Raw genomic sequence first — 26066 nt, 5'->3', positions numbered from 1 at the left:
CTTTAGTACCAATGGTGATAAAAATTGTTTGTGTTGCAGGAGCTCAACTGATGTCTTTCAAAAGACGTGCAGCTGTTAGTGGATTGTTTTATGACGGAGGATTACCACTGTGTTAAAATAAAAACAGTAAAATCAGGAAAATAAAGTCATAACACAATATTAAGCTAATTACGAGAGTAAATTTATAAAATGTGTTTATTCTCGTATTATTTGGACTTTATTTTCATAATATTATGTCTTTATTGTCTTGTTTTCTATATTTTCCTTAGCCTGTTCCTACTTTGTCATAATCTTTAGCTCTGAGGTGCTGAATAAAACATTCACACTTGAGTTTTCATGTTTTTATTTGTGAAATCTTTTTAAAAACCAACACTTTTTGACTCTCTTTTCCACAAAATCCCAGTAAAACCTTCCTCACATAATGAATGGCGAGTTTTAAATCCTCTTGCCTGTAAACCTGCCGACAGGTTTCACTCCGCCGGACCTCGTGATGAAGTGATGACGACACGATGCCCTTAGCAACGGTCGCGTCTCTACGGCAACATCCTCCGGTGTCCCCTCTGAGCTGCTGCAGCTGCAGCGCGACCCCCATCTGCTGTTTCCGAGGGAGGCAGGAGGGAAAACCGGGGCTAAAAAATAAGAAAAAACATGAAAATCCTCATTTCACAAAAACCAGGGGAGGATTTCTGAACATGGCGCGTTGTCATGGGGAGAAACGTGCGAGCTGAGCGCCTGAAGTTGGAGCGCATATCAAGGTAACTTCACCCCCTCCTCTTCCTCTTCATCACCATCGGCCTCTGGTTCTGTTGACACCTGGTGGTTTTGCAGGAGGAGCTCTAGCTCTGCTTGAATGGATCCCGCTGTGCTCATCTTCCTGCTGTACGTGATGATCGCGCACGACCTGGTTTGCGGCTTGATGCAACACCGCAGACAGAGCGCCAGACCCAGAAAACCCGCAGCTGGACCTTTGTTGCGCTCAAGGTGCGTCATTTCAGCTCGAGTTGGAGCACCTGGAGAAACATTTCATTTTTGCTTCAGAATGAAAATGTTTGTATTTGACATTGAAACATTTGACATGAGATAAAAGATCAATATCCGCAATATTGTAAAGAAAAGAATTATATAACGAAACACAGAACGCATTAAAATGTCAGACTTTCGCATTGTAACGAGATACAAAGCACATTAAAATTAAAACGAGAAACTTTCGTAATATTTAGTCGTTAAAATGATGAATTTTCTCGTTAAAAAGATACAAACTCGTTAAACATGATACAAAATTCAAAACTCAACAGATGCAAAACTTATTAAAACTAGCTAAAGAAATTCATTAAGATGAGAAGCTTCCTCATTATTGCAAGTTACAAAACTAGTTAAAAAGAAAAACTTTCCCATTATAATGAGATAAAAACTAGTTTAAACGACAAAATTTTGCATTATTACGAGACATAAGTCACTATAACGAGAAAATTACAAAGAGAAACTCTCTCGTCAACGAGATACATAACTCGTTAAAACAAAAAAACTTTCTCATCATAACAAGGTAGAAAATAGTTTTATTGAGTTGCCGAGATACAAAATTCAAGACTCTTACAAAACTCGTTCAAACAACAAACTTTCTACTTCCGCTTCCGGTTGAATGGAGTAAGAGCAGCAAAGGGAGGCAGCTCCGTAATTTAAAAAAATATATTTTAAAAGCCTCCCGGGTCAACAAATATTGATTTTTTTTTTGCATATAAAGCAACTATGAACAATATAGATTATGAAAGACCGTCGGAAATCCTCTCAAAAATCTTTACAGACCGAATCCCAACTAGAACACCGGCTAGCTCCGCTCCGGCTAGCAAACCGTCAACCGCCATGGCTAACGAGGCTAAAGCTAGTAAATCTCCCCGCATCACCGTCCCGAACAACGATGCTACGGGGTCTACTCAGGACGGAAACATGGAGGAAGAAATCCCTCTTCCGGTAGGAACGGGCTACGTGCGTATCGTGAAGATTTAAGGATTAATATTAAATCAAATTAGCATCAGGAAATACGCAGATATCTAATCATTACCAGACGGAGCCAAATATTGACAATATTAAAATGCTCCGAAACGAACTATCAGAGAAAATAGAAAGACTGCATAAGAGCTACACAGATCTTTATCAGAGCTCACTGTCAGGCCGAATGAGACGACGACGAAGAAGAAAGGTATTTGATCATCTGAGTTTATTTATTGACTTTTTTATTTTGATGTATAATTGGAAGTTTGTGTAGATAATTTTATTACTTGATTAATATATACATATATAACTTATTTCTATCATTGCTCTTCCACATTTTTTATTTTTTTATGACAACTTTGGTTTATTTGTAACTTAGCAACAAACTGATTTATTTTACATATTTAGGGATGGATTAGGCCTGTCACAATAAACAGATCAATTAATTGCACGATGAATTAAAAGGAGCTCAATAATTTCCATTTGCATGACTTATTGTTTTTATCTTTTCTCTCTTTCTACAAAAGCTGAATGACAAAAGTCAGGACAATTTTGTTAACACAATTTATTTTATTTGTTGTTTTTTTTATTTTTGGGATATGTAAAATGTCTTTCAGTTCCAGTTTTAAATGTCCATTAAAATTTAAAGTTTATTGATATTTCAGAATGTGTTCATTCATAACTTTTCCATTACCATGATATTAATTGAAAATGGTCTCAAACAACAGTAATGTTGTATATCACAATAACTTCTAGTACAATGTATCGTCTATCAAAATTTGTAATCGAAACAGGCCTAAACAAGGGGTATATAATATTTTTTCCACATTTTTGTATTAATGACAAAAATTAATAAAGAGAAAATTTAAAAGACAAACTTGTGCATAATAACAAGACACAAAATTTGTTAAATTGAAAAACTTTTGCATAATGACGAGATACAAAACTTGTTGAAACAACAAACCTTCCCATACTGTTACAAAACTCAATGAGAAACGTTCTCATTATAACGAGGTACAGAATTTCTAAAAACGAGAAACTTTGTTGTTATAATGAGATACAAAACTTATGATGATTAAAATAAACTTGTTAAAATGACAAACTTTCTCGTTTTAATGTGTTATAAAAATACAGGGCTCCCTCTGACTCTCCATTTTCTAACTTTTTCTTAGTCTAGAGCAGGGGTGTCAAACTCCAGTCCTCGAGGGCCGCTGTCCTGCAACTTTTAGACGTGCCTCTGCTGCACCACACCTGAATAGAATAATTAGGTCATTAGCAAGGCTCTGGAAAACTTATCTACACAGGAGGAGGCAATTAAGGCATTTCATTCCAGTGGTTTGTACCTGTGGCACATCTAAAACCTGCAGGACAGCGGCCCTCGAGGCCTGGAGTTTGACACCTGTGGTCTAGAGGAAACTCAAACTTCCTGTGAGTTGTTGATGTTTTACTGTTTCTTGTTTAAACTAAAACACATTTTAGCTTTAATATAAATCTCATTCTGACGACACAGAGCTTATATCTCAGTGAAATGAGAAAAGTTAAAGAGTTTTGTATAGTTTTTAACAAGAACCTGCTCCTGAATTTATTTTCTATCTCTGGCAGTTAGGGGCTTCCGTACATTTGTGTCTTTTCAACTCAACGTAGCTTATATGCTAAATGTTCAGGAAGTCTTCTCCAGGAGTTGCAGGATTGAAACTAGTGTAGTTTTTTCCTCATCATGTAACCTAGACTCACTTTGCTCATCATCAGGCATGTTTGTGCCGCCCCTTTTCTAAAGCTGCTCTGTGCAACCGCCCATGAGGCCATAAAAATGGTCTTTTTATGTCATCCAGTATTTTAAAATTGTTTGGCGCTTCATTGTTTATGGCTCTGAACCTTTGAATGTTCGTCCTTGCGTGTTTCCTCTACAGAACCCGGGCGGGTCAGGGGGTTCTGAGGACGACCAGCCGAGGAGGGAGAGACCCGAGGAAGACTGGACGGATCGTGAGGAAAGCGTAACAAAGACAAAAGGTGAGCAATAATATTATTTCTTTATAAAATAAAAAACATAAACTATTGTAATGTGAAAGTGAACACCTGCAACTGACACTGTAACAAATGGTACAATATTGGTTCCCTATCAATCCAAGTCCACTGGACTATCAGGTTTGAAAACAACCAAAGTTTAATAACTTTAGATGAGGCCCCATCACAAAGAATTTCTCTCATAAATTTTGTTAAAAGAAACAACAAAAAACTAAACAAGAGAAATCTGAAACAAAAAAACATGATCGCCTATATTCCGAGTCAAACACACACAACAAAAATTCAAGAATTCAAGGATTTATTTTATTGTCAGACCAGCTCGCAGTGAGAATCTCGCAGTTAAAGTTTACAGAACTCAGCAGATTCTCCAAGCCAAACTCCAGCCAGTAGCGGTTCAGTGAATCTGGTCTGGACTCTGTGGAGGAGAGTCATGGTTTCAGAGACGCTGTAGAAGGACAGAATACCTGCTCTGTGATCCAGGTACACTCCGACTCTGGAGGAAACTGGACCTGAGATGGAGGTCCAGATGTTGTTGTGGCCAAATGTGCTATCGTTTTGAGAACAATATAATGCCCAAGATTTATCATTATATCCAAATTTACATTCAATACCCCATCCTGCTCTGCTGATACTCTTGTATGCAACTGCTACATAAACTGAGCTTCTACACTCCACCTCCCAGTAACAACGTCCAGTCAGACTCTCTATACTCAGAACCTGCCACAATCGGGTAAATTTGTCTGGATGACTAGAATAAGACTGATCTTTATCCAATTTTGTCACCTTCCTGTTACCCTCTGATAGTCTCAGCCATGTATTTGCTGTGTTTGGATCCAGAGTGATTTCACATGAATATCTTAAGAATCCAGTTCTGCTCTTTGGTTCTGGTTCTGACAGTAGAACATCCACCTCAGTGACCATCAGTGAGATGTTTGTCCATGAGTCTCTCAGGACGTCCTGTAGTTTGTCTCTGAGCTCTGACAAAGCTGCTGTCACGTCCTCAAAGTGTCCCAGAGGACAGATGTTGATGCTGGATGAGTGTGTAGACTCACTGAGTGCTGGCAGTGAGGGGTAGTTGAGGAGAAACTGGCTGTGATCCTCTGTGTGTGAGAGCTGCTCCAGCTCAGCGTCTTTCCTCTTCAGCTCAGTGATCTCCTGCTCCAGCTTCTCCTGAACATCTTTGACTCGACTCACTACAGTTTCCTGCTGGGATCTGATCTGCTGCTTCACCTCAGAGCTTCTTTTCTGGAGGAGACGGATCAGCTGGGTGAAGATCTTCTCACTGTCCTCCACTGTTTTATCAGCAGAGCGATTGATGGCCTCCACCTCCTGTTGAAGCAGCTTCACATCTTTCTCCTGGTCCTGGATTCTCTGCTGGATGTTTCCTCGTCTCTCCTCCAGCTCTCTCTGCCTCTCAGTCCTTTCTGCTGCAGCTGACACTGTTTCATGACCTTTATGTTCATCCACAGGGCAGAGATAGCAGATACACTTCTGATCAGTGCGACAGAACATCTTCATCACCTCATCATGCTTAGAGCAGATGTTCTCCTGGAGGTTCTTGGACGGCTCCACCAGCTTGTGTTTCTTGAATGCAACTGAATCAAAATGAGGCTGAAGGTGTTTCTCACAGAAAGAGGCCAGACAGACTAAACAGGACTTGATGGCTCTCAGTTTTCTTCCAGTGCAGGAATCACAGGCCACATCTTCAGGTCCAGCATAACAGTGGTCAGCAGGAGCAGCTTGGAGTCCAGTCTTCTTCAGCTGCTCCACTAAAGCTGCTAGCATGGTGTTTTTCTGCAGGTCAGGCTTCTGTGTGAAGGTTGTGCTGCACTGAGGACAGTGGTAGTTTTCCTTTTTCTCACCTTCATCCCAGAACTTTGTAATACAGTTCATACAGTAGCTGTGTCCACAGGAAGTCGTCACTGGATCCTTCAGTAGATCCAGACAGATTGAACAGGAGAAAGTTTCTCGATCCAGCTTAACCGCCTGCTGCTCCATTTCTGCTCTCAGTAGCACTGACTGTTAGTTTCATTTCCTGAGAACAGAAACAAGCTCGAGTTGTGATCCACCAATCACATGTCAGGGCAGAGAGGCTGCAGCCAATCAGCCTCCAGCTTCAGCAGGTGGTGGTTCCACCCAGACTCAGTGTGTGTGAGACCAGGAAGAGGAGCGCTCTGAAAGCAATAATATTTTAAGCTGAATCATCTTCACAACAGTTTTCTGTTCAAAATAACTGACTGAGTCTCTTAAACTCAGGTTGCTAACATGTTAGCTCTCCGTAGCTTCAGAGAATAAAATGAAAGAATCATTCTTGTTGAAGAAACTAGATGTGTTTGGTGGTTAAGGGAAAATATGCTTCCTGTTTCCTAACTGCTCTGTAATGACAACAGACTGCAGAGAATCCAATGTTTGCATCGTGTTCATATCAGTTTGTAATCCGTCTTTTTATAAAGCTGTAAAACTTTAACAAAACAGCATTTAGTAGTTCTACTGCCAGATATGAGACAGAGGTCTATTTCTGCATTTAGTTTTCAGAGAATCATTTAATTCAAGGTTCAACATCTGACTGGTTCTTCTGGGTTTTATGCAGAACTACATTCTTTCTGAGGTGAATGCAAACATGTCATCACATGTTTAATGTGTCCATAAAGCTCTGCCTTATTCATGCATTTATAAAATATAGTAATTAAATTCAGCCCATCATGGTATTTAGGTTTTTGTTGCCTCCCTAATGTAATTGTTCCTCCCTGATGTCATCACTTGTCTCCTCTACAACAGATACTGACCTCATGTCTGTCTCCTTCGCCCCTCGTCTTTGGCGCCTCCACTAAGTCATATGGTCAGAAAAGCATTATACATTAGTTGTAAAAGTTACAGATCTTAATACAGTTTTTACATGTCTTTTTTTTTTTTTTTTATCGCCCCGCAAGGGGTCTTTTGGTGGGCTCTAGTGTCCCTTATTTCAAAGTAGGCTGACTAGGAAAGGGGGAAGAAGAGGTGGGAAGACATGCGGTAAATGTCGTCGGGTCCGGGAGTCGAACCCGCGACAGCCGCGTCGAGGCCACGTTTTGCCTGAATGTCATTATTGTTGAGATCTGTGTGACAGGTGGTGTGTCTATCAGACATGTATAGAAATACAGAACAAATTGGTTTCAGTTCAGTACGAGACGCAACAATTAACAGTCAAATACGAGACGATTCTGTAGTTTATGGGACGGATGGCAACCCTAACAAGACAACAGCCACCTGCCATTTTAGGCTAGTTTAAGCTAACCTGAATATTTCCAGCCCTCCTGTTGATACACTGACTTTACTCACCTATTGTCTTTCAACCACTTTGAAAAGCTTTTCTTCATCCCTCCATCATCTTTATCCCTCCTCCTCTTTATTCTGTTCTGGAGTTTGTTTTCTGCCGCCCATCTTTGGCTCCCTGTTGTCGAGTGCATTACTACCATTCAAATTTAAAATAAAGACAAAGAGCACGCTTCAGCGTTTTCTCAAAGGGCCGCCTGCCCGAACTACCTGTATATGTATGGGGAGAGGCGGTGGGGTGAAGGGGCGGGGGGCGCAGAATCAATGCTGTTCCTCTATTACTCATCATTTCATGCATCCAGCTGTTAAATACAGAAAATGCCGACTAGAAAAATTTCCCACATGGTTTTTGCGCCCCCTCTAGTGCAGCGCCCCTATACTTACAGTGCATACGCACTTTTATCACCACTGGTTTTATGACACGTCTCCAACCTTTCTCACAGGTTTAAAGCTCAGTTTTCCAAATGTTGACAGTGGAGGAGCTTTAACCTCCTCTTCATTACTGCTACCAGGATCTTTCTGTGGTGGTGGATCCAGAGTGTTGTTGATGAATGAAGACGAAACCAAACATCTGATCTTTTGCAGCAGCAAATAAGACACTCTGGAGGAAAAGTTTCTGCTCAATAGACGACCAAACATACAATTTATCGCAATAGTAATTAGAGACACAGAGTACTGGGAACTCTGGGTTGGGTTCTCCAATCTCTGGGGATGAAGTGGTTAAAAAGCTCCTCAGTGGCAGGACCCCTAGGGTGGATGAGATCCGCCCGGAGTTCCCTAAGGCTCTGGATGTTGTAGGGTTATGTTGGCTGACGCGACTCTGCAATATCGCATGGACATCGGGGGCAGCTGTCCTGGATTGGCAGACTGGGGTGGTGGTCCCCCTGTTCAAAAAGGGGGACCGGAGGGTGTGCTCCAATTATAGGGGAGTCACAGTCTTAAGCCTCCCTGGCAAGGTCTATTCAGGGGTCCTGGAGAGGAGGGTCCGTTGGATACTCGAACCTCGGATTCAGGAAGACTAGTGTGGTTTTCGTCCTGGTCGTGGAACACTGGAGCAGCTGTACACCCTCGGCAAGGTCCTAGACCGGTTGGAGTTGCCCAACCGGTCTACATGTGGTTTGTGGATTTGGAAAAGGCTTTCGACCGTGTCCCTCAGAGAGCTCTGTGGGGGGTCCTCTGGGAGTATGGGGTACCGGGCCCCTTGATATGGGCTGTCAGGTCCCTGTATGACTGGTGTCAGAGTCTGGTCTGCATTGCCGGCAGTAAGTCGGGCTCCTTTCCGGTGAGAGTTGGACTCCTCCAGGGCTTCCCTTTGTCACCGATTCTGTTCATTACTTTCATGGACAGAATTTCTAGGTGCAGCCAAGGTGTTCAGGGGATCCGATTTGGTGGCCTTAGGACAGGGGTCCCCAAACTTTCTCCTGTGAGGGCCACATAACTTGTCCCTTCTCTGATGGGGGGCCGGGGTCAGTTTGTAACAGAAAAAGTGTGACGATTGTAAGAGTGCTAAACATAAAAATGTATTGTTTTTCAGAAAGCACAATCAAATAACCTTTTCTGGATTCTTCAGAGAACAAAAGTCAGGAAATAACACTATTTATGAAATAAATAATAACCAAATAACACTGGGTTCTCCACATAAAAAAAAGGGTTAGGGTCAATTATATGCATGTATAAAATAGTTACTAACTAATAGTTAATAATAAATAACGTTCATTACTAAGGAACATTTATTTTATTGCAAAAGTCCAACTTATCAAATAAAAATGCACATATATGAAAATACTCTGGTATTGTTCAGGGGGCCGGACCAAATGTGGAGGTGGGCCGCATCTGGCCCGCGGGCCGTAGTTTGGGGACCACTGCCTTAGGATCTCATCTCTGCTTTTTTCAGATGATGTGGTCCTATTGGTTTCATCACTTCGTGACCTGCAGCTCTCGCTAGAGCAGTTCGCAGTGGTGTGCGAAGCGGCCGGGATGAGGATCAGTGCCTCCAAATTCGAGGCCATGGTCTTGAGCAGGAAATGGGTAGAGTGCCTTCTCCGGGTCGGGGCGGGGTGTCCTGCCCCAAGTGGAGGAGTTCAAGTATCTCGGGATCTTGTTCACAAATGAGGGAAGAAGGGAGCGGGAGATCGACAGGCAGATTGGTGCAGCGTCTGCCGTCAAGTGGGCGCTGTACCGGTCCGTCGTGGTGAAGAGAGAGCTGAGCCAAAAAGCGATTCTCTCAATTTACCGGTCCATCTACGTTCCCACCCTCATCTATGGTTATGAACTTTGGGTCATAACCGAATGAACGAGATTGCGAATACAAGCGGCCGAAATGGGTTTTCTCCATAGGGTGGCTGGGCTCTCCCTTAGAGATAGGGTGAGAAGCTCAGTCATCCAGGAGGGACTCAGAGTAGAGCCGCTGCTCCTTCACATCGAGAGGAGCCAGTTGAGGTGGCTCGGGCATCTGCTCAGGATTCCTCCTGGACGCCTCCCTGGTGAGGTGTTCCGGGCACATCCCACCAGGAGGAGGCCCCAGGGAAGATCCAGGAAACGCTGGAGGGACCATGTCCCTTGGCTGGCCTGGGAACGCCTTGGGATTCCCCTAGAGGAGCAGGAACAAGTGGCTGGGGAGAGGGAAGTCTGGGCCTCCTTTCTGAAGCTGCTACCCCCGCAATCCGACCACGGATAAGCAGAAGAAAATGGATGGATGGATGATTAGAAAACTTTCAACATTTGTCTGTAATCAAGTTTCTTTATTGAAGAAGTCCAAAGAGACAGAACTACAGACATTTTTTCTGATCTACATCTACAAATATGAGAAGAAAACAGCATCAGTAATGATTTGATGTGTCAGGTTTTTTGGATCACAATATAGAAAACAGAAGCAATTTCAGATCACTTTGATCTCAAGTGATTTAACAACAAATAAAACATCGATGGGAAACCATTGGAGTCCAGAGAAGTTTTGATTTTCATGAAATATTTCTGTCATAAGAATGAAATAAATGATCAGCAGTGATTTCCTTTATGGCTCCTGTAACACAAAGAACTAAATCGGAAAAATAAAGAAGATCAGAACAGCAGAGCAGAGACATCAGAACCATGAACCCTGATCAACAATCTGAGAGGAAAGAGGAAATAAATCTATCTGGGTTTACAGAACTCTACAAAGGATCCAGTTGCACAAGTCCCAACTCCAGACTTATTAATCCAAACTCCAGCCAGTAGCGGTTCAGTGAATCTGGTCTGGACTCTGTGGAGGAGAGTCATGGTTTCAGAGACGCTGTAGAAGGACAGAATACCTGCTCTGTGATCCAGGTACACTCCGACTCTGGAGGAAACTGGACCTGAGATGGAAGTCCAGATGTTGTTGTGCAAAAAATTACTATTTATTTGAGAACAATATAATACCCAAGATTTATCATTATTTCCAAAAGCACATTCATTACCCGATCCTACTCTGCTCATACTCTTGTATGCGACTGCTACAGAAACTCCCCCTCTCCACTCCACCTCCCAGTAACAACGTCCAGTCAGACTCTCTCTACTCAGAACCTGAGAATAATCAGTGAATCTGTCTGGGTGACTAGAATAAGACTGATCTTTATTCATCCTTGTCACCTTCCTGTTCCCCTCTGATAGTCCCAGTCGTGTGTTTGCTGTGTTTGGATCCAGAGTGATTTCACATGAATATCTTAAGAATTCAGTTCTGCTCTTTGGTTCTGGTTCTGACAGTAAAACATCCACCTCAGTGACCATCAGTGAGATGTTTGTCCATGAGTCTCTCAGGACGTCCTGTAGTTTGTCTCTGAGCTCTGACAAAGCTGCTGTCACGTCCTCAAAGTGTCTCAGAGGACGGATGTTGATGCTGGATGAGTGTGTAGACTCACTGAGTGCTGGCAGTGAGGGGTAGTTGAGGAGAAAATGGCTGTGATCCTCTGTGTGTGAGAGCTGCTCCAGCTCAGCGTCTTTCCTCTTCAGCTCAGTGATCTCCTGCTCCAGCTTCTCCTGAACATCTTTGACTCGACTCACTTCAGTTTCCTGCTGGGATCTGATCTGCTGCTTCACCTCAGAGCTTCTTTTCTGGAGGAGACGGATTAGCTGGGTGAAGATCTTCTCACTGTCCTCCACTGTTTTATCAGCAGAACGATTGATGGCCTCCACCTCCTGTTGAAGCAGCTTCACATCTTTCTCCTGGTCCTGGATTCTCTGCTGGATGTTTCCTCGTCTCTCCTCCAGCTCTCTCTGCCTCTCAGTCCTTTCTGCTGCAGCTGACACTGTTTCATGGCCTTTATGTTCATTCATATTGCAGAGATAACAAATAGACTTCTGATCTGTGCGGCAGAAGGTCTCCAACAACTTATCATGCTTAGAGCAGATGTTCTCCTGGAGGTTCTTGGACGGCTCCACCAGCTTGTGTTTCTTGAATGCAGCTGAATCATAATGAGGCTGAAGGTGTTTCTCACAGAAAGAGGTCAGGCAGACTAAGCAGGACTTGATGGCTTTCAGTTTTCTTCCAGTGCAGAAATCACAGGCCACATCTTCAGGTCCAGCATAACAGTGGTCAGCAGGAGCAACTTGGAGTCCAGTCTTCTTCAGCTGCTCCACTAAAACTGTTAGAATTGTGTTCTTCTTCAAAACAGGCCTTGGTATGAAGGTCTCTCTGCACTGAGGGCAGCTGTAGATTCTTTTCTGATCCTCTTCATCCCAGTGATCTTTAATACAGTTCATACAGTAGCTGTGTCCACAGGGAGTAGCCACTGGATCCGTCAGTAGATCCAGACAGATTGAACAGGAGAAAGTCTCTCGGTCGAACTGACTCTGCTCCATTTCTGTTTTCAGTCAGAGTGACTGTCTGCGTTTCACTTTGATAACAGAAACTGGTTTGACCTGATTTATAACTCATGTTTCAGTGCAGAGAAGCTGCAGCCAATCAGGTTTTACCCACAGCTGATGTTTGTTACACCCAAAGCTTTAAAGACCATGAGGTTAATCACAGATACCATCACCAAAAACCTCTTTAGTATTACAAAATAAAACTTAATATCCATTGGGTTTTAAATCAGTTTATTTATTGTAGTTATTAAACAGAGGTTATTTATTAATGACTAGATGAACAACCTTCACTAGACTGTGTGATACATTTGATTTTTGTGTCTGTAGATCAAGTTGCATTATATTTATTTATAGTGAGGAGGTCTACAAAGGCTGAAGTTTGAACAAAATAATATTTTAATGCACAAAGCTGTAGGACATGTTAGATATTATCTCTTAAGTCAATGTCAGTGTGAACTTTACTTATATAGCACTTTAAAAACAGTATTAAAACTGCACCAAAGTGCTGTACAAAAATGATAATAAAATAAGTTGATCAAAAGAAAGAAAAAATAATACGAGAATAATATATGTAAAATGTTAAAATAATAAGAGTAATAATAAGTGAAGGGATAAAACCATCACACCAGAAGGCCTAAATGCCAAAGAATAAAGATGAGTTTTAAGAAGCAATTTAAAGTGATCCAGGCTGTGGGCAGATCTAATCTGGAAAGGTAGATTATTCCATAGAGTAGGAGCAGCCATCGAGAAAGCCTGATCTCCTTTTCTCTTAAGTCGAGTTCGAGGAACATTCAGTGGCAGCTGATAATTGGATCTTAAAGTTCTGGACACTGAATGACTTTTCAAAAGATCCTGAAGGTAAGGAGGGGCTAACCCATTTAAAACTTTAAAAGTTTTTAGAGTCTTATAATCTATTCGATATGAACCAGGCAGCCAGTATAAGGAGGTCAATACGGGCCTTACATGGTCACGCTTCCGGGTGTCTAGACGAAGCCGACCTGCTGCTTTCTGGGTCACTTGAAGACGCTGTATCAGGGATTTTTCCAGGCCTTTATGTAAAGAATTACAATAATCCAATCAAGATGTAATGAAGGCATGGATAATTTCTTCAAAATCTTCAAAACAAAAATAAGATTTCACCTTTGCTAAAATCCGCAAGTGATTAACCCTACAGGTACATAGCAACAAAAAAGCGGTTAATGACAGTGCATCATAAATGTAAAAATGATGCATTCTACACTGACAAATGTTGTGCAGGTTTTTTTTGTTTATTCTTTTTGCAAAAACATCAGATTGTGTCTGATCATAAGGCTCTCTATAACCAGCAACCCGTCACCATCTGTTTCCATTTCTTTCATTGAATGCATGAGAAACTTGAAAATAGGATTTTAATCTGTCTATAATCTTGGTGTCATTTCTCTGACAAACCTTCAAATTAACATGCTTAAGGAAATATTTAAGAACCCTGTGAGTCAGAGAGGGACTCACAGGTTAATACAACTGTAATTATCTGCAGCATAGAGAGCAGGTTTACAATAAATGCCATCTCTTCTGACAGGAAATCACATGACTGAGTCATCAATCGTTCCTCAGGACAAACTGGGTTAACCAACCACTCCAGTCTCTTTGACTGAGATATGCGGGTAACACATAGAGTGCATTCACATCTGACCTGTTTAGTTCACTTTAAACAAACTCCAGTTCATTTGCATCCAAAGTCTGGTTTGTGTGTAGGTGTGTGAATCTATCATTGGTCTACGATGCAGACCAAAAACGTCAACTCTGGTCCACCTAAAATCCTAAATCTGGGTGTGGTTGAACTGAACTCTGGTTCTGTTTCAATGTTTCAATGCACCGGAGACAGACTGTCAGGAAGCAGACTGTGACCTAGGGCATTCTGGGTAAATACAACCAAAAACAAACGAGTAGTCTTTTACCAGTGACAAAAGAGAATTTTTTTTTTTTTTTTTACATTTTGTGAAGAAGAAAGTTGCGCTCAGTATTTTCCTCACTGGTTTTTGTGTTGTTTTCTTCAGTGGTTCTTTTTGCATTGAGCAGGGGAACAGATCTTTCCAAGGCTTGGTCTGTTTGACACAGTGATGTGTGAAAGCAAACCACATCAGCTAAAAATGTGACAAATGTTACAATTTTGGTCTCCAATCAAACCAGGTCTACTGGACTGTCAGGTGTGAAAACACCCTTAAATTATTTCTTTCCAAGGAAAACAGAATTTCATTCTCCATGTGCTGCAGTGTCTTAGTTAGTTGCATCTAGTTTAAGTATTTGTTTTAGTCAATAATATGTTTCTGCCCTTAGTAAACCCTCTTGGTAAATGGCCTTTACTTGTATCTTTTGCAGAGAACCCCACACACTTCACACTTCATTCAATCATTCCCCCATGTGTAAACACTTTCACATACTGATGGTAGTGAGCTACGTTGTAGCCACTGCTGTCCTGGAACAGGCAAACCGAGTAATGTCTAACGACACAACAACTGAGACAGATGAAGCAGCCAACTGGTTACAGGACGAGCTCCCACCTCCTGAGCCACCATCGTCTCGCTATTCTTTGCAGAGTTAAGACCATCTTAAATCGCTGAAATCTCTGACAAATATCCTACTAAAAGGCCTTGTTTATAGTTGCAATACCTGTTTGGGAACGCTGACTTTAGCAAACCTCAGTATTGATGAAGCATCGTCTCTCGGTTCTTAGATAAAAATTGAGCCCAGGGACCTCCGAGGCTCAATGCCTGGACGGTGTCCTCTGATTCCTCTGATTGAGCTTCTTCCTTAGAGCCCAGGCACCCTGCAGAGGGAACTCACTTTGGCCACTTCTATCCTCAGTCCAGTTCTTTTGGTCAATACCCAGATCTCTTGACCATTGAGGGTAGGAAGGTAGACCAACCGCTCAGCTCAGGTCTCTTTACACCATGACAGTCAGTGTCAATCTTCTGTTTCATTTTTCACTGATTTGTGAACAAGACCTTGAGATACTTGAGCTCTTCTACTTGGGGCAGGATGTGCGCCTAGAAATTCTGTCAATGGAGGTTATGAACAGAATCACTGACAAACGGCAACATTAAGAACAACTCTTACTGGAAATGAGTCCAACTTACTGCCAGCAATGCGGAAAACCTTTTTTTAAAATTATTTTTTCTTTAACATCAGTCCTAAGGACAATTTAACAAAATGGATGGGATAACGAAGAAAGATGCTCACCCATGAACTTACGTTTTAGCAACACTAAACAAGTGGCAGATTGAAAAGGCCATTCCAAACAAGAGGTCGGTGATGGACCATCCAACTGTCTTCAGACTTCACTACCTAGATGCGTATTTGCATAACTTGAAGAATTTGAAGGTAGTTCTTCATTATTTCATGAACTTTGTGTAGTCAAACAGCATGGTAAAGTCACCACCAGGTGTAACAGGTGGGTTGATGTTCTTGGCTTTCAAAGCCCCATCTTGAGTTCTCTAAACATACTTTGTTACCAAACGTCTCTCTAAAAGTCATTTGTCTTGTCAGTCTAGTTTGAAGGTGTCTTTTTTTGTTTTTTTGGTGGTGCTTGGTGTATTCCCCTTCATACCAACCAGTTCCCTTCATCTAACAGTGATAGTTGGGCTCTGGTTCCAGATCCTGGTGACACGTTAATAATCTGGTGATGCTTGAGTTTCTAAACGGCTCCAGAAGACTTACCTAACTTCTCTTTCTTGGACCATCTAAGAGTGCCACATTGTTCTTGGTTGATTGTTTAATCCCGTCAATGAGAAACCAGCTTGCTTTTGATCAATAAGAATATGTTCTTTTTAAAATATATTGGTAAATGTGTGTAAATTTGTGCTTGAATGCATAATTTTGAGACATTTTACAATAAATTTGTCCAGTTATTATCTTAATGCCTATGTTGAGTTGAATTTATCACGTCGATGTGGTTCTTCCTTCTGCACCGCCACCCCTCGGCATCTCATGTGACTTCAGCCGTTTTTCTGACTGAGTCGCTGAATTTCTGTCCGCCTCGTCTCTCTTCACAGCTAATCTGACGGAAACTGAACGTCCAGCAGCTTCTGCGCTCTAATTGTGTTCAGTGAGCTGCGAGACTCTCAGCTCAGCAAACAGCAGTCACTCGGCATCAGCAGAAGGCCTCACAGGTTTGGTGCTCATTTCCATCTCTCCTGGGGTTTCATCGTCTCCTCCGCTGTTCTTGTGGGTTAATTTGGCTGTTATCAGTTTAGATTAAAGTTTTTTTGTTTGCTTTTCCAGCTTGTAGGTGTCAGAATTACAGATATGGTTTTTTGTTGCATCAGATAATTTTGTTTTACCGTCGACTGATTTTGTGTTTCAAACAAAACAACCAAAAGGGTTCGTTGGCAGTCAATAAAATGCCGGTAGCTCCTCCTACACCTGGAGGAGTGTGGGAGGACAGCCTTTGAAATGTCATCCTGCAGGAAGTTTAAATACCACAAACAGGTTTCATTTGATCAGGCTCAAAACTTTCTGGGTCAACAAGTACAGCAGATACTATACCTGGAACGACCTGACATACCGTAAGTGCAAATGTTTTAAAATAAATGTAACTTAGAAATCAAACTCCTGCTCAATAGGGTTATTGGTGAATTAATAATCTCTAATTGTTGGATTGACTTACAGGCAAATTTGGAAATTTTGTTCAATATGTAGTTCAATAGTTGGAGGGAAAGAGGAACATAGACATAAATTTCACAATATATGGACATAATGTTGGGTTTGTCTTTCTGATTTTGTTATGTAGCTATTGGAAATGTTCACATATGCTGATGACACACTGATTTTTACTAGAGAGCCCACAGGCAGGTGTACACTGTCTGTTCTTTTTAATCCTGTTCAGTTAAACTTATGTGACAGAAAATCAGTTTCAAACTCAGAGAAAACAAAACTTCTTGCTTTTTATTTCAACATTTAAACTTTTCTCGCACAGATTTATGTTTAAGGTAAACTTTTAGTTGTGTGAATATGTTTCTTTTGACCTGAGACTTGACCTAAATCTGAGAGAAACTGCTACAGTCGCTAAAAATTTGGGTGATGCCAAGGAAGCATTCCAGGCTCAAAACCGAAAGCTAGTTATAAGGATCTGATAGATTTACTGCAAATTAACAGTTTTCTTTTGAATATTAGACAAAGTTGAATCAAGCTAAATTTGGTTCTATAAAGTTGAATACAAATGCATGCCACACTTTCCAGAGTTTTTAATTTATATTTCCATAAAATACATATATTTTTCTGTAGAAATATGAACCATTTTATAATGATTTGTCTGTTAAATGTTTTTGGTTGTAATGAGACAAATAGGCTAAATTTTATATTTAGAGTTACTCATAAAAACACCTAAAAATTAAGAGTATAAATGTTTCTGAAGGGACTTTTGCTTTTAATTTCTCAGTTAATTGGAAGCAAAAATATCAGACGGCTTATGTTTGTGCTTAATTAAATTTGATGAAAATGATAACAATGTGTTGTGTGGACTGGATTATTTCACCTTGTTCTGCGTTAATTTATTCCACTATCTGTCTAATAAAATGCATGTTGTAAATTTTAAAAAACACGTTTTAAACATGTGACAGTTTTTGTAGAAAATGTAAATGTAATTATTATTATTATTATTATTGATTTTAAACTCAATCTACTGAATTTGGCTCTGTTTATGGTAAAATTTTGTATATTTTACCGTAAATCGGCAGAATTTGTGTTTATTGGCTCTAAAAACAAAACAATCAGTGCAGGAAGCATCATAGGCGATAAAATTAAAAAGTAAAGAAGCTGAATGGAGGAATGAATGTAAAAATGTGTTGGTGAAACGTTTGTGACCACAGGAAACCATGGCGACGGTATCCAGCAGCTCGCTGCTCAACAAGGCGGTCCGGCAGCAGTACATGAACCTGCCTCAGGGCGGGAAGTGCCAGGTCACCTACATCTGGGTGGACGGCACCGGAGAGGGGCTGCGCAACAAGACCAGGACCCTGGACTCAGAACCAACCAGCATCGACGGTAAACAAAGTTGTTTTATTAATAATACAGCCTCTTAATGAAAAGCAAATATGTTAAATATTTTTAACATATTTAGTGATAAAATGATGAAGATAAATTAAAATGATAAAATAAACATCAATGAACTCACTCACGTCTTCCAGTACTAAAATTATGTGATTTTTATTACTATTACATAAATGTATTTAAATAAATTATTAGCCAAGTTATGACAACATATGTGCATATTATAAAAGATATCTCAAAAATATTAATAGCAATTAATTCACATATATAATGTAATATAATTACAAGGTATAGTATAAAAACATTGTAAATAATGTTAATCTTTCTAAATTATAAAGCTTGATAATTGTTTAATTTAGAAGAGTTAGAAGAAATTATTAAAATAAAAATAATAAAATAAAAATATAATCGTAAATTATTAAAAAGTGACTGATCAGAAAAAAGGAACATATAATTAAAAAATCTGGAAACAATCTCTAAAGAAAAATATAAAAATAAATATCTTATGGAAAAGACAGAAATTATTACATTTGTAAAAATATATATAAAATTTATAATTCATTATATTTAGTTTTTTTATATTTTGCTTTTTAAAATAATTTACAATATGTGGTTTTACTTTAATTTGTTTGTTGATTTAATTTGATAGTATTAAAAAATTCAATATATATCTCTGTCAAATATTATATGTATTTTAAAAATTTCCCAGCATACCCTAGGAAGTTAGATTATATCTGATCTTAGGTCAAAAAAACAGAAGGATGGCATCCGTCTTAACAAAATAAAGGAATAGTTTCTACTGTCATTTTACAGACCTTACTGGAAACGTTTAAACGTCACATTTAATGAGTAACAGCCAATAAATACAGTTTCTGCCACGCCTGACAGCTAGCCTTGCTTTTGTTCTGTGGGAACCCTCATAATGTTTCATGACATTAAAGGTAGCTGGAAGTAAATCTGAATTCATTTCTTCTTGCAACATTCCTTCTCTATTCTTTCTTAGCTGATGTGAACATAAGATAGCAGGATTTTATTTGTATCCTGTGGCGTCAGCGCTGTGGGGAATGTTTCATGACAGTAAATCTGAACGCATTTCTTCTTGCAACATTCCTTCTATTTTCTTGCTTGGCTGATCTCGACATGAGATGATAGGATTTTATTTGTGTCCTGTGGCGTCAGCACTGTGGAGAATGTTACAAATCCAGTTTCGTTTTCGCTCTACGCTAGGTGTGTCAAACTCGAGGCCCAAAAGGTTTTATGTTTTCAGGCTGGATGTTTATTTGGGGTTTATTAATAAGTGATCACGGTGGTATATTATCTACCAATGCTATTAGCTAGACTAACACAGTGGTGGTTGATTAGCTAATTTAAATACCTGCTCTACTAATGATCTGTCAGAGTTGGTGTTCAAGTCGCCTTATTGTATTTTTTAACTGAACTGAAACACACAGAATTCCACAGCACATCTACATTAAGGTTGTCATAGTCAAGCTAGCGTAACTGAACTACTCCGCTCTTACTCACAGTTTTTTTTTCTTAATTAAAACGTTTTCTTGACTTTGTTATCTTGATGTTGACAATTACTACAAAGCACTTTTAAATGCCAGATGTGCATTTAAGATTTAGCGTATTATGTTGACAACTTAACAGCTAAAACCAAAGCTAGTTATCGTTAGCAAGCAGCTTTTTGCCCTTCAGCAGAGAGACGGGGGTGGGATCTTACGAGCGCAGTGTAACGCTTTCTCTTCTCCTCATCAGAAATCCCAGAGTGGAACTTCGACGGGTCGAGCACCTACCAGTCCGAAGGCTCCAACAGCGACATGTACCTCATCCCAGTCCGCATGTTCAGGGATCCCTTCACCCTTGACCCCAATAAACTCGTCCTCTGTGAGGTCCTCAAATACAACCGCCTTCCTGCCGGTACCTTCTCCTCCCTTTACATTTGAAGAAATTAGTTGTGCTGCGTCTCATTCGGTTCCTTCTCCTTCAGAAACCAACTATCGCCACAGCTGCAACCGAGTGATGCAGCAGGTGAAGGAGCACTACTTGTGGTTCGGCATGGAGCAGGAATACACCCTGCTGGGGACCGATGGACATCCGTTCAGCTGGCCTTCAAACGGATTCCCAGCACCACAAGGTGAAGCGGCAATCCAGAGAGAGGCAGCTGCCTCGGAAAAAATATTCCCAATGAAAAACCTACATGTATTTTACAGGGATTTCAAGATATTTTAGGCCAAAATGTGTTTATTTTATGTCTAAAGTAAATTATAGTTCCTCTTTTATATTGAAGAACAAAGAAAAGTTTAAAATTTGCATATTAAGTAGAGTAGCACTGCTTCAACATATTTTTACTCAAGTAAAAGTAAAACATATTTGGTAAAACATCTACTCAGGTACCAACTGATCAAATTACCAATCATTTAATATTTAAAAATTACATAATCTGACAGATCAAAATATAAAGTTAAGTGGAATTTTTTTGTTTTAAAGACCAGAATGATAATTTATATAAATAGAAAGAAAGTTTTCCCAACTCAGTTTCTTTTAGTAAAAAAGACTTTAGAAACTTTAACAAAAACTGCAGGTTTTTGTCTGGTGGATTTCTGGTTAAAACATGTTTATTTTTCATTCAGTGGGTAGAAAATCTTAAGATGTTACTCAAGAAAGAGTAGAGATACTTTAAAATAAAATCACCCAAATTACAGCGTAGTAAAAATACTCCTAAAAGGAATGTTTTTCAAAAAAGTTACTCAAGTAAATGTAACTAGTTACTAACCAGCTCTGGAACCATGTTTATTTTTTAAAACCAGTGTATCAGTTTTGTTTCACTTTCTCATCTGTCTAAAATGAAACAATGAAAGCAGGTATGTCATAATTTTCTATGGTTAAAGAAACCAACTGTCCAACATCCCTGATGTTATAAGAAAGAAAGAAAGAAACCAAATAAATATTTTTCCAATTTGAGCCACTTTAGTTTCACAGTTTTTGTTTTTCCTCCACTCTAAGGCCCGTATTACTGCAGCGTCGGAGCGAACCACGCGTACGGACGGGACGTCGTGGAGTGTCACTACAAAGCCTGCCTCTACGCCGGCGTCCAGATCTGTGGCACCAACGCTGAAGTCATGCCGTCTCAGGTAGATCAGCAACCTGTGAAAACGATCAAACTGAATTATCGAGTTGTTTCATTGTTTCCTTTAACTCAGGGGTGTCCAAAGTGCAGTGCGTGGGCCATTTGTGGCCCTTGGACTGATTTTGTGCGGCCCCCGGCTACAGTTAAAAAAAATGATACAAACTGATGTAGATGTAGACTTTTAATTTGTAGTAAGGGTAAAATTATTACTGATATAATTTTCTTACAGTGGAAAATGTAAAGAACAACAGAACTTGTTTCTGTTTTTATAACCAGCCATGTTTACCAAGACACTTTTACTGAAATGGTGACTTTGATGTAATTTATTAAACTTGACTAAATATAGAAAACGTTTTGAAAGACAGGGACACAAATCCTGTTCTTATTTCTGAAAATAAATTTTTTCAGTCAACCCCAAAAGAAACTGAAAATGTGGAAAGTTTATGATGGTGCATAAGAAAAATGGAAAAGAGGAGGAGAAAGTTTCCACCTCAAAACCCTGAAATTTTTAATTAATCTGAGAAATCTTCTACAAAATACTTGCAAGACTTTTCAAACTCAGAAAAATTCCAAAATGTGACAGTTTTTGTCATTTTTTAGAAAATATCATAATTTGCTTTTATTTCTAGCAAATTTTCAGCTGTTCAAATTCACAAAAGCTTTTGAAATTTTTTCTAGAAAATTTGAGATTCATACCAAAATTTCAGAACTTTTTTTCTAGCAAATTTCCAACTTTTCAAACTCACAAAAGTGTTCAATATTTTTTCTGGAAAATTTCTGATTTTTATTTCTACCAAAATTATAACTTTGCAAACTCAGAAAACTTCCCATTTTTTTCCCAGGACATTTCTGAATTTGTGGAAAAAAAACTTTTTTGTTTTGTTTTTTAAAATCTAAATAGACCCTAATACGCCATTCTAAAAATCCCTTCCAGGTTTAGATGCACAATAACTGATTTTAGGTTGCTGGTGTTTTTTGGCCTGGTACTACTTTCACCCAAATGACACAAAGTTTGGACACCCCTGCTGTAACGTCGCTGTTTCCCTCTCCAGTGGGAGTTCCAGGTGGGTCCCTGTGAAGGCATTGAGATGGGCGACCATCTTTGGGTGGCGCGCTTCCTGCTGCATCGTGTGTGTGAAGACTTTGGGATCATCGCCACCCTGGACCCCAAACCGATAACAGGCAACTGGAACGGCGCTGGCTGCCACACCAATGTCAGCACCCAGCAGATGAGGGAAGAAGAAGGACTGCAGTGAGTAGATACTTATAAATACATGATTTTTATTTACTTCATCATGAAGCTAAATATCTATTCATAGCAACAAAAATGTGTTCATGTGGGGTTCGGAATTGATTAAAGTGGTATATTTCCCTATAAAGTGCAAAAACATAAAATTTTTAGTTAGAAAATTCTGTTTCAATCTGCTCCTGATAGTTCACTGTACAAACACAAACTCTTACCAACTATTTTTAGTCTAGTTTCTGGTGCAAATATCTCTCTACTACACTTAAAATTAGACAAATCTAACTTACAAATAGCGTTTCAGCAAGAAATAGGAGATTGTTTATGTCAATAATTCCTCAATATTGATGAAAAAGCTCTAGTTCCATAGAACATTCCACTGAGCGGTTACCTAGCAACCCCAGCCAAGCCCAGACGTCTCCTAGCAACCCCAACCTGTCACCTAGCAAGCCAGTTCTAGTTCCATTGGCAGATTATTTCACAAGACATTTTTCCCATGTTATAAATGAAATAATCTGCCAATTTAATAAGGAGGTTTTTTTTAAATCAATTTTAAGGAATTATTGACTTAAAACAAACTGAAAAGTTACTTGTTAGTTAGTTTTGTCTCATTTCAAGTGCATTAAGATATTTGCACCAGAAACTAGGCAAACATACTTGGTAAGATTTTTTGTTTTTTGCAGTGTTGAAGTGAGAATCACAAAAACTCAAAATCCTGTGATTTGGCCCAAAAATGACACTCCTCTTTTATACACTTGAAATTAGTTTTAAGTTATTTTAAAAATTTTCAACCAGATTAAGTTAATTTTTTAAACTTAAATCTGCTAAAAGTAGGTAAATTCTTTAGATCTATGCTGAATTTTAATGTCATTAGCATGGATCCCTTTTAAAAGCACAAACATCTTCAGTTCCGACTTAAAAATAATCCAGCTCTTTCTTCTCTCCTTTTTCTGACAGGTACATTGAGAAGGCCATTAGCAAGCTGAGCAAAACGCACAAGCAGCACATCGCGGTGTACGACCCGCATGGCGGAAAGGACAACATGCGGCGCCTCACGGGTCTGCACGAAACCTCCAGCATCAACGACTTCTCCGCCGGCGTCGCCAACCGCGGCGCCAGCATCCGCATCCCGCGGCAGGTGGGCAAGGACAAGCGGGGCTACTTCGAGGACCGCCGTCCTGCAGCGAACTGCGACCCCTACGCAGTTACCATGGCGATCGCTCAAACCTGCTTCCTCGATCCAACGGAAGAAGAGAGCAAGAAGGAGGAGTCAGCTTAGGCTGCGTTCAGACAGCAGAGTGAAGTGACACAAATATGATTGTTGTTTGACTTACAGGTGTTCAAAGTGCGGTCCGTGGGCCATTTATGGCCCCTGGACTGGTTTTGTGCGGCCCCAATCGGCATTTAAAAGATTATACAAATTTGGCTGATAGATGCAGATGGAGACTTTTAATTTGTAATGAGGGTAAAATGATTAAGGATATAAATTTATACAATGGAGAATGAAACGTAAAACACAAAGTGTTTCTGTTTTATAACAAACCATGTTTGCCTACAGTCTTTTACTGAAAAGGCAACCAAATTAGCTTTAATTTAATTTAATTTTTATCTGTTTCTGGTTGGGAGTTTTTTTCCAAAGGTGTCGGAACAGAAGTGAAATGTATGTTATATCGGTTATCAATATTAAAAGAAATATTGATATCGGATATCTATATCGGCCCAAGCGTTTGTATCGTGCATTCCTAATTTAATTTGTTAAACTTGACGAAATATAGCAAATGTTTTGAAAAATAAATCACCCAAATCTTGTTCTTATTACTGAAAATACATTTGTTCAATCAAGCCAAAACGAAACGGGAAATTAGATGCTTTTCTTTAAATACAGCAAACATAAAAAATCTACAATGGCGCATTAGAAAAAAGGAAAAAAGGAAGAGTACGTTTCCAAAACAGAAACTTTGAAATTTTGAGAGTAATCTGAGAAATTTTCTCCCAAAAACTTGGAAATATTGAAGTTCTCAAACTCGGATTCAAAAAAGTTGAAAGCTTTTGACATTTTTTTCTAGAAAATTTATGAGCCATCTCAAAATTAGATTTTTTTGTAATTTGTAGCTAATTTTACACTTTTGAAATTCAGAAAATATCCAAAAGTTTGAGATTTCTAGGAAATTTCTGAGATTAATCTCAAAATCTATGAACAATTTGTCTAGCAAATTTGCAACTTTTCCTCCGTTTTTTCCAGAATGTTTATGAAAATTTACTCCCTTTATTTGTTTGTTTGTTAAAATACAACGGCTCTAATACGCCATCGTAAAAATTTCTTTCTAGTTTTGGGTCTATAATAAATATCCATTTTGAAAAAAACCCTAAAAAATCTGACTATTTTCCATCCATCCATTTTCTTCGGGTCGCCGGGGGCAACAGCTATAGGTTTTATTTGCTTAATTTTAGGTTGTTGGGTAAAAAAACAACGACTTTTTTTAAAATCAGGCTTTTAATGTTGATCTATCACATAAAATCCCATTAAAATGAATGACATTTTATTTTAATAAAACTTAAAGCTTTGAATGCATTTAGAAAATTCTGTCAGCCAAAACGATACAAACACTAAACATGTTTAACCTGACCCCAAATAGACAAAAACAGTGAAAAAGAGGCATGGAATGAAAATAAAATAATAACAAATTTCATCCAAATGCACTGAAAAAACTTGATGGTGGCAAAAATGCACAAAAATCTAACAGAGTCTAATAATAATTAGAAGAAGAAAAAGAAAACAAACGGAGCAGGAAAACGTGGAGCATGAAAATAACTAAAACCAATGCAAATGATTCATAAAGAGGATCTGAAAACAAAGGTGCAAACCAAATGAGCATGCAAAGTGGATTTGAATGGACGCAATGAGAAACAGATGAGAAAGAGTAGAAATGTAAACAGAATTAGATTTATTTATTGTTTTAGTGTCTCTTCCTGTAAGCAGCCATTTTTGTTTTAAATGTAAACGGTAATCATAGAAGAAGAGCTTGAATTAGATGTTTGTGTTTGTATTGTCACAAAATATGTGTTCATATGTTAAACTTTACGTTTTCCTGTCTGAAGTGGGTTAAAAGTGAATTGGTTATTATTTTGTTTCTTTGTCTCTGTACAAAACAAATAAGAATCCATTAAAAGTTTGGCTAAAGTTGTGTTTTCTGGTGTTGGTTACTCCAAATGTTCTGGAGTATAGGGAAAAAACTGACTGCACCCTAACTAGTCATCTCACACAATATAAAGAAAAATGTTAATAAAAGAATCAAGATATTGCAAGGTTCTAGTCAAAGTTCAGACCTCAGTTTGATCAATTTGGACATTAAGAAACTTTTCTTTTTTAAATAAAAGTTACATTATTTTGACAAATAAATAAAATTCCTGTGCTAAACCTTATAATTCAATCCCCACTCTTCAGGAAACATCCTATCTGAGCAAAGACCAAACCATTTTAGCCAGTAAACAAACTGGTTAGACGTGATTGGAAGA

The 26066-nt window shown here is 39.2% G+C and overlaps 3 protein-coding genes across 4 annotated transcripts; 1 reads left to right on the top strand and 2 right to left on the bottom strand.

Moving 5' to 3' along the window:
- Positions 1-856: 856 nt before the first annotated feature.
- LOC114149086 (glutamine synthetase-like) lies at positions 857-25731 on the top strand. Of its 2 annotated transcripts, XM_028024657.1 has the most exons (9): positions 857-981; positions 3900-3999; positions 16182-16298; positions 17997-18171; positions 19936-20097; positions 20168-20314; positions 21184-21311; positions 22360-22559; positions 23508-25731. In XM_028024657.1, the coding sequence occupies exons 4-9, from the start codon at positions 18003-18005 to the stop codon at positions 23827-23829; spliced, it is 1128 nt and encodes a 375-aa protein (XP_027880458.1). In that variant the 5' UTR covers positions 857-981; positions 3900-3999; positions 16182-16298; positions 17997-18002; the 3' UTR covers positions 23830-25731. The 2 variants fall into 2 exon arrangements, with proteins under 2 accessions (XP_027880458.1, XP_027880457.1); XM_028024656.1 differs by lacking the exons at positions 857-981; positions 3900-3999; positions 16182-16298 and adding an exon at positions 16581-16694.
- LOC114149085 (tripartite motif-containing protein 16-like) lies at positions 4336-6049 on the bottom strand. The gene has a single exon (XM_028024655.1). The coding sequence runs from the start codon at positions 6010-6012 to the stop codon at positions 4354-4356; it is 1659 nt and encodes a 552-aa protein (XP_027880456.1). The 5' UTR covers positions 6013-6049; the 3' UTR covers positions 4336-4353.
- On the bottom strand, positions 10051-12174 carry LOC114149083 (tripartite motif-containing protein 16-like). Its single transcript, XM_028024653.1, has one exon. It carries the CDS (start codon positions 12142-12144, stop codon positions 10459-10461), a length of 1686 nt encoding a protein of 561 aa, XP_027880454.1. The 5' UTR covers positions 12145-12174; the 3' UTR covers positions 10051-10458.
- Positions 25732-26066: the final 335 nt, after the last annotated feature.

This window comes from Xiphophorus couchianus, chromosome 8, assembly GCF_001444195.1.
Source record: "Xiphophorus couchianus chromosome 8, X_couchianus-1.0, whole genome shotgun sequence".
Lineage (NCBI taxonomy): Eukaryota > Metazoa > Chordata > Actinopteri > Cyprinodontiformes > Poeciliidae > Xiphophorus > Xiphophorus couchianus.
This window is presented reverse-complemented; position numbering and strand designations above follow the sequence as displayed.

Coding starts and splice junctions, on each gene's coding strand:
- LOC114149085 (XM_028024655.1), bottom strand. CDS start 6,012: ATGGAGCAGCAGGCGGTTAAGCTGGATCGAGAAACTTTCTCCTGTTCA.
- LOC114149086 (XM_028024657.1), top strand. CDS start 18,003: ATGGCGACGGTATCCAGCAGCTCGCTGCTCAACAAGGCGGTCCGGCAG. Junction 18,172..19,935: donor AGAACCAACCAGCATCGACG/GTAAACAAAGTT, acceptor TCTCCTCATCAG/AAATCCCAGAGTGGAACTTC. Junction 22,560..23,507: donor AGGGAAGAAGAAGGACTGCA/GTGAGTAGATAC, acceptor TTTTTCTGACAG/GTACATTGAGAAGGCCATTA.
- LOC114149083 (XM_028024653.1), bottom strand. CDS start 12,144: ATGGAGCAGAGTCAGTTCGACCGAGAGACTTTCTCCTGTTCAATCTGT.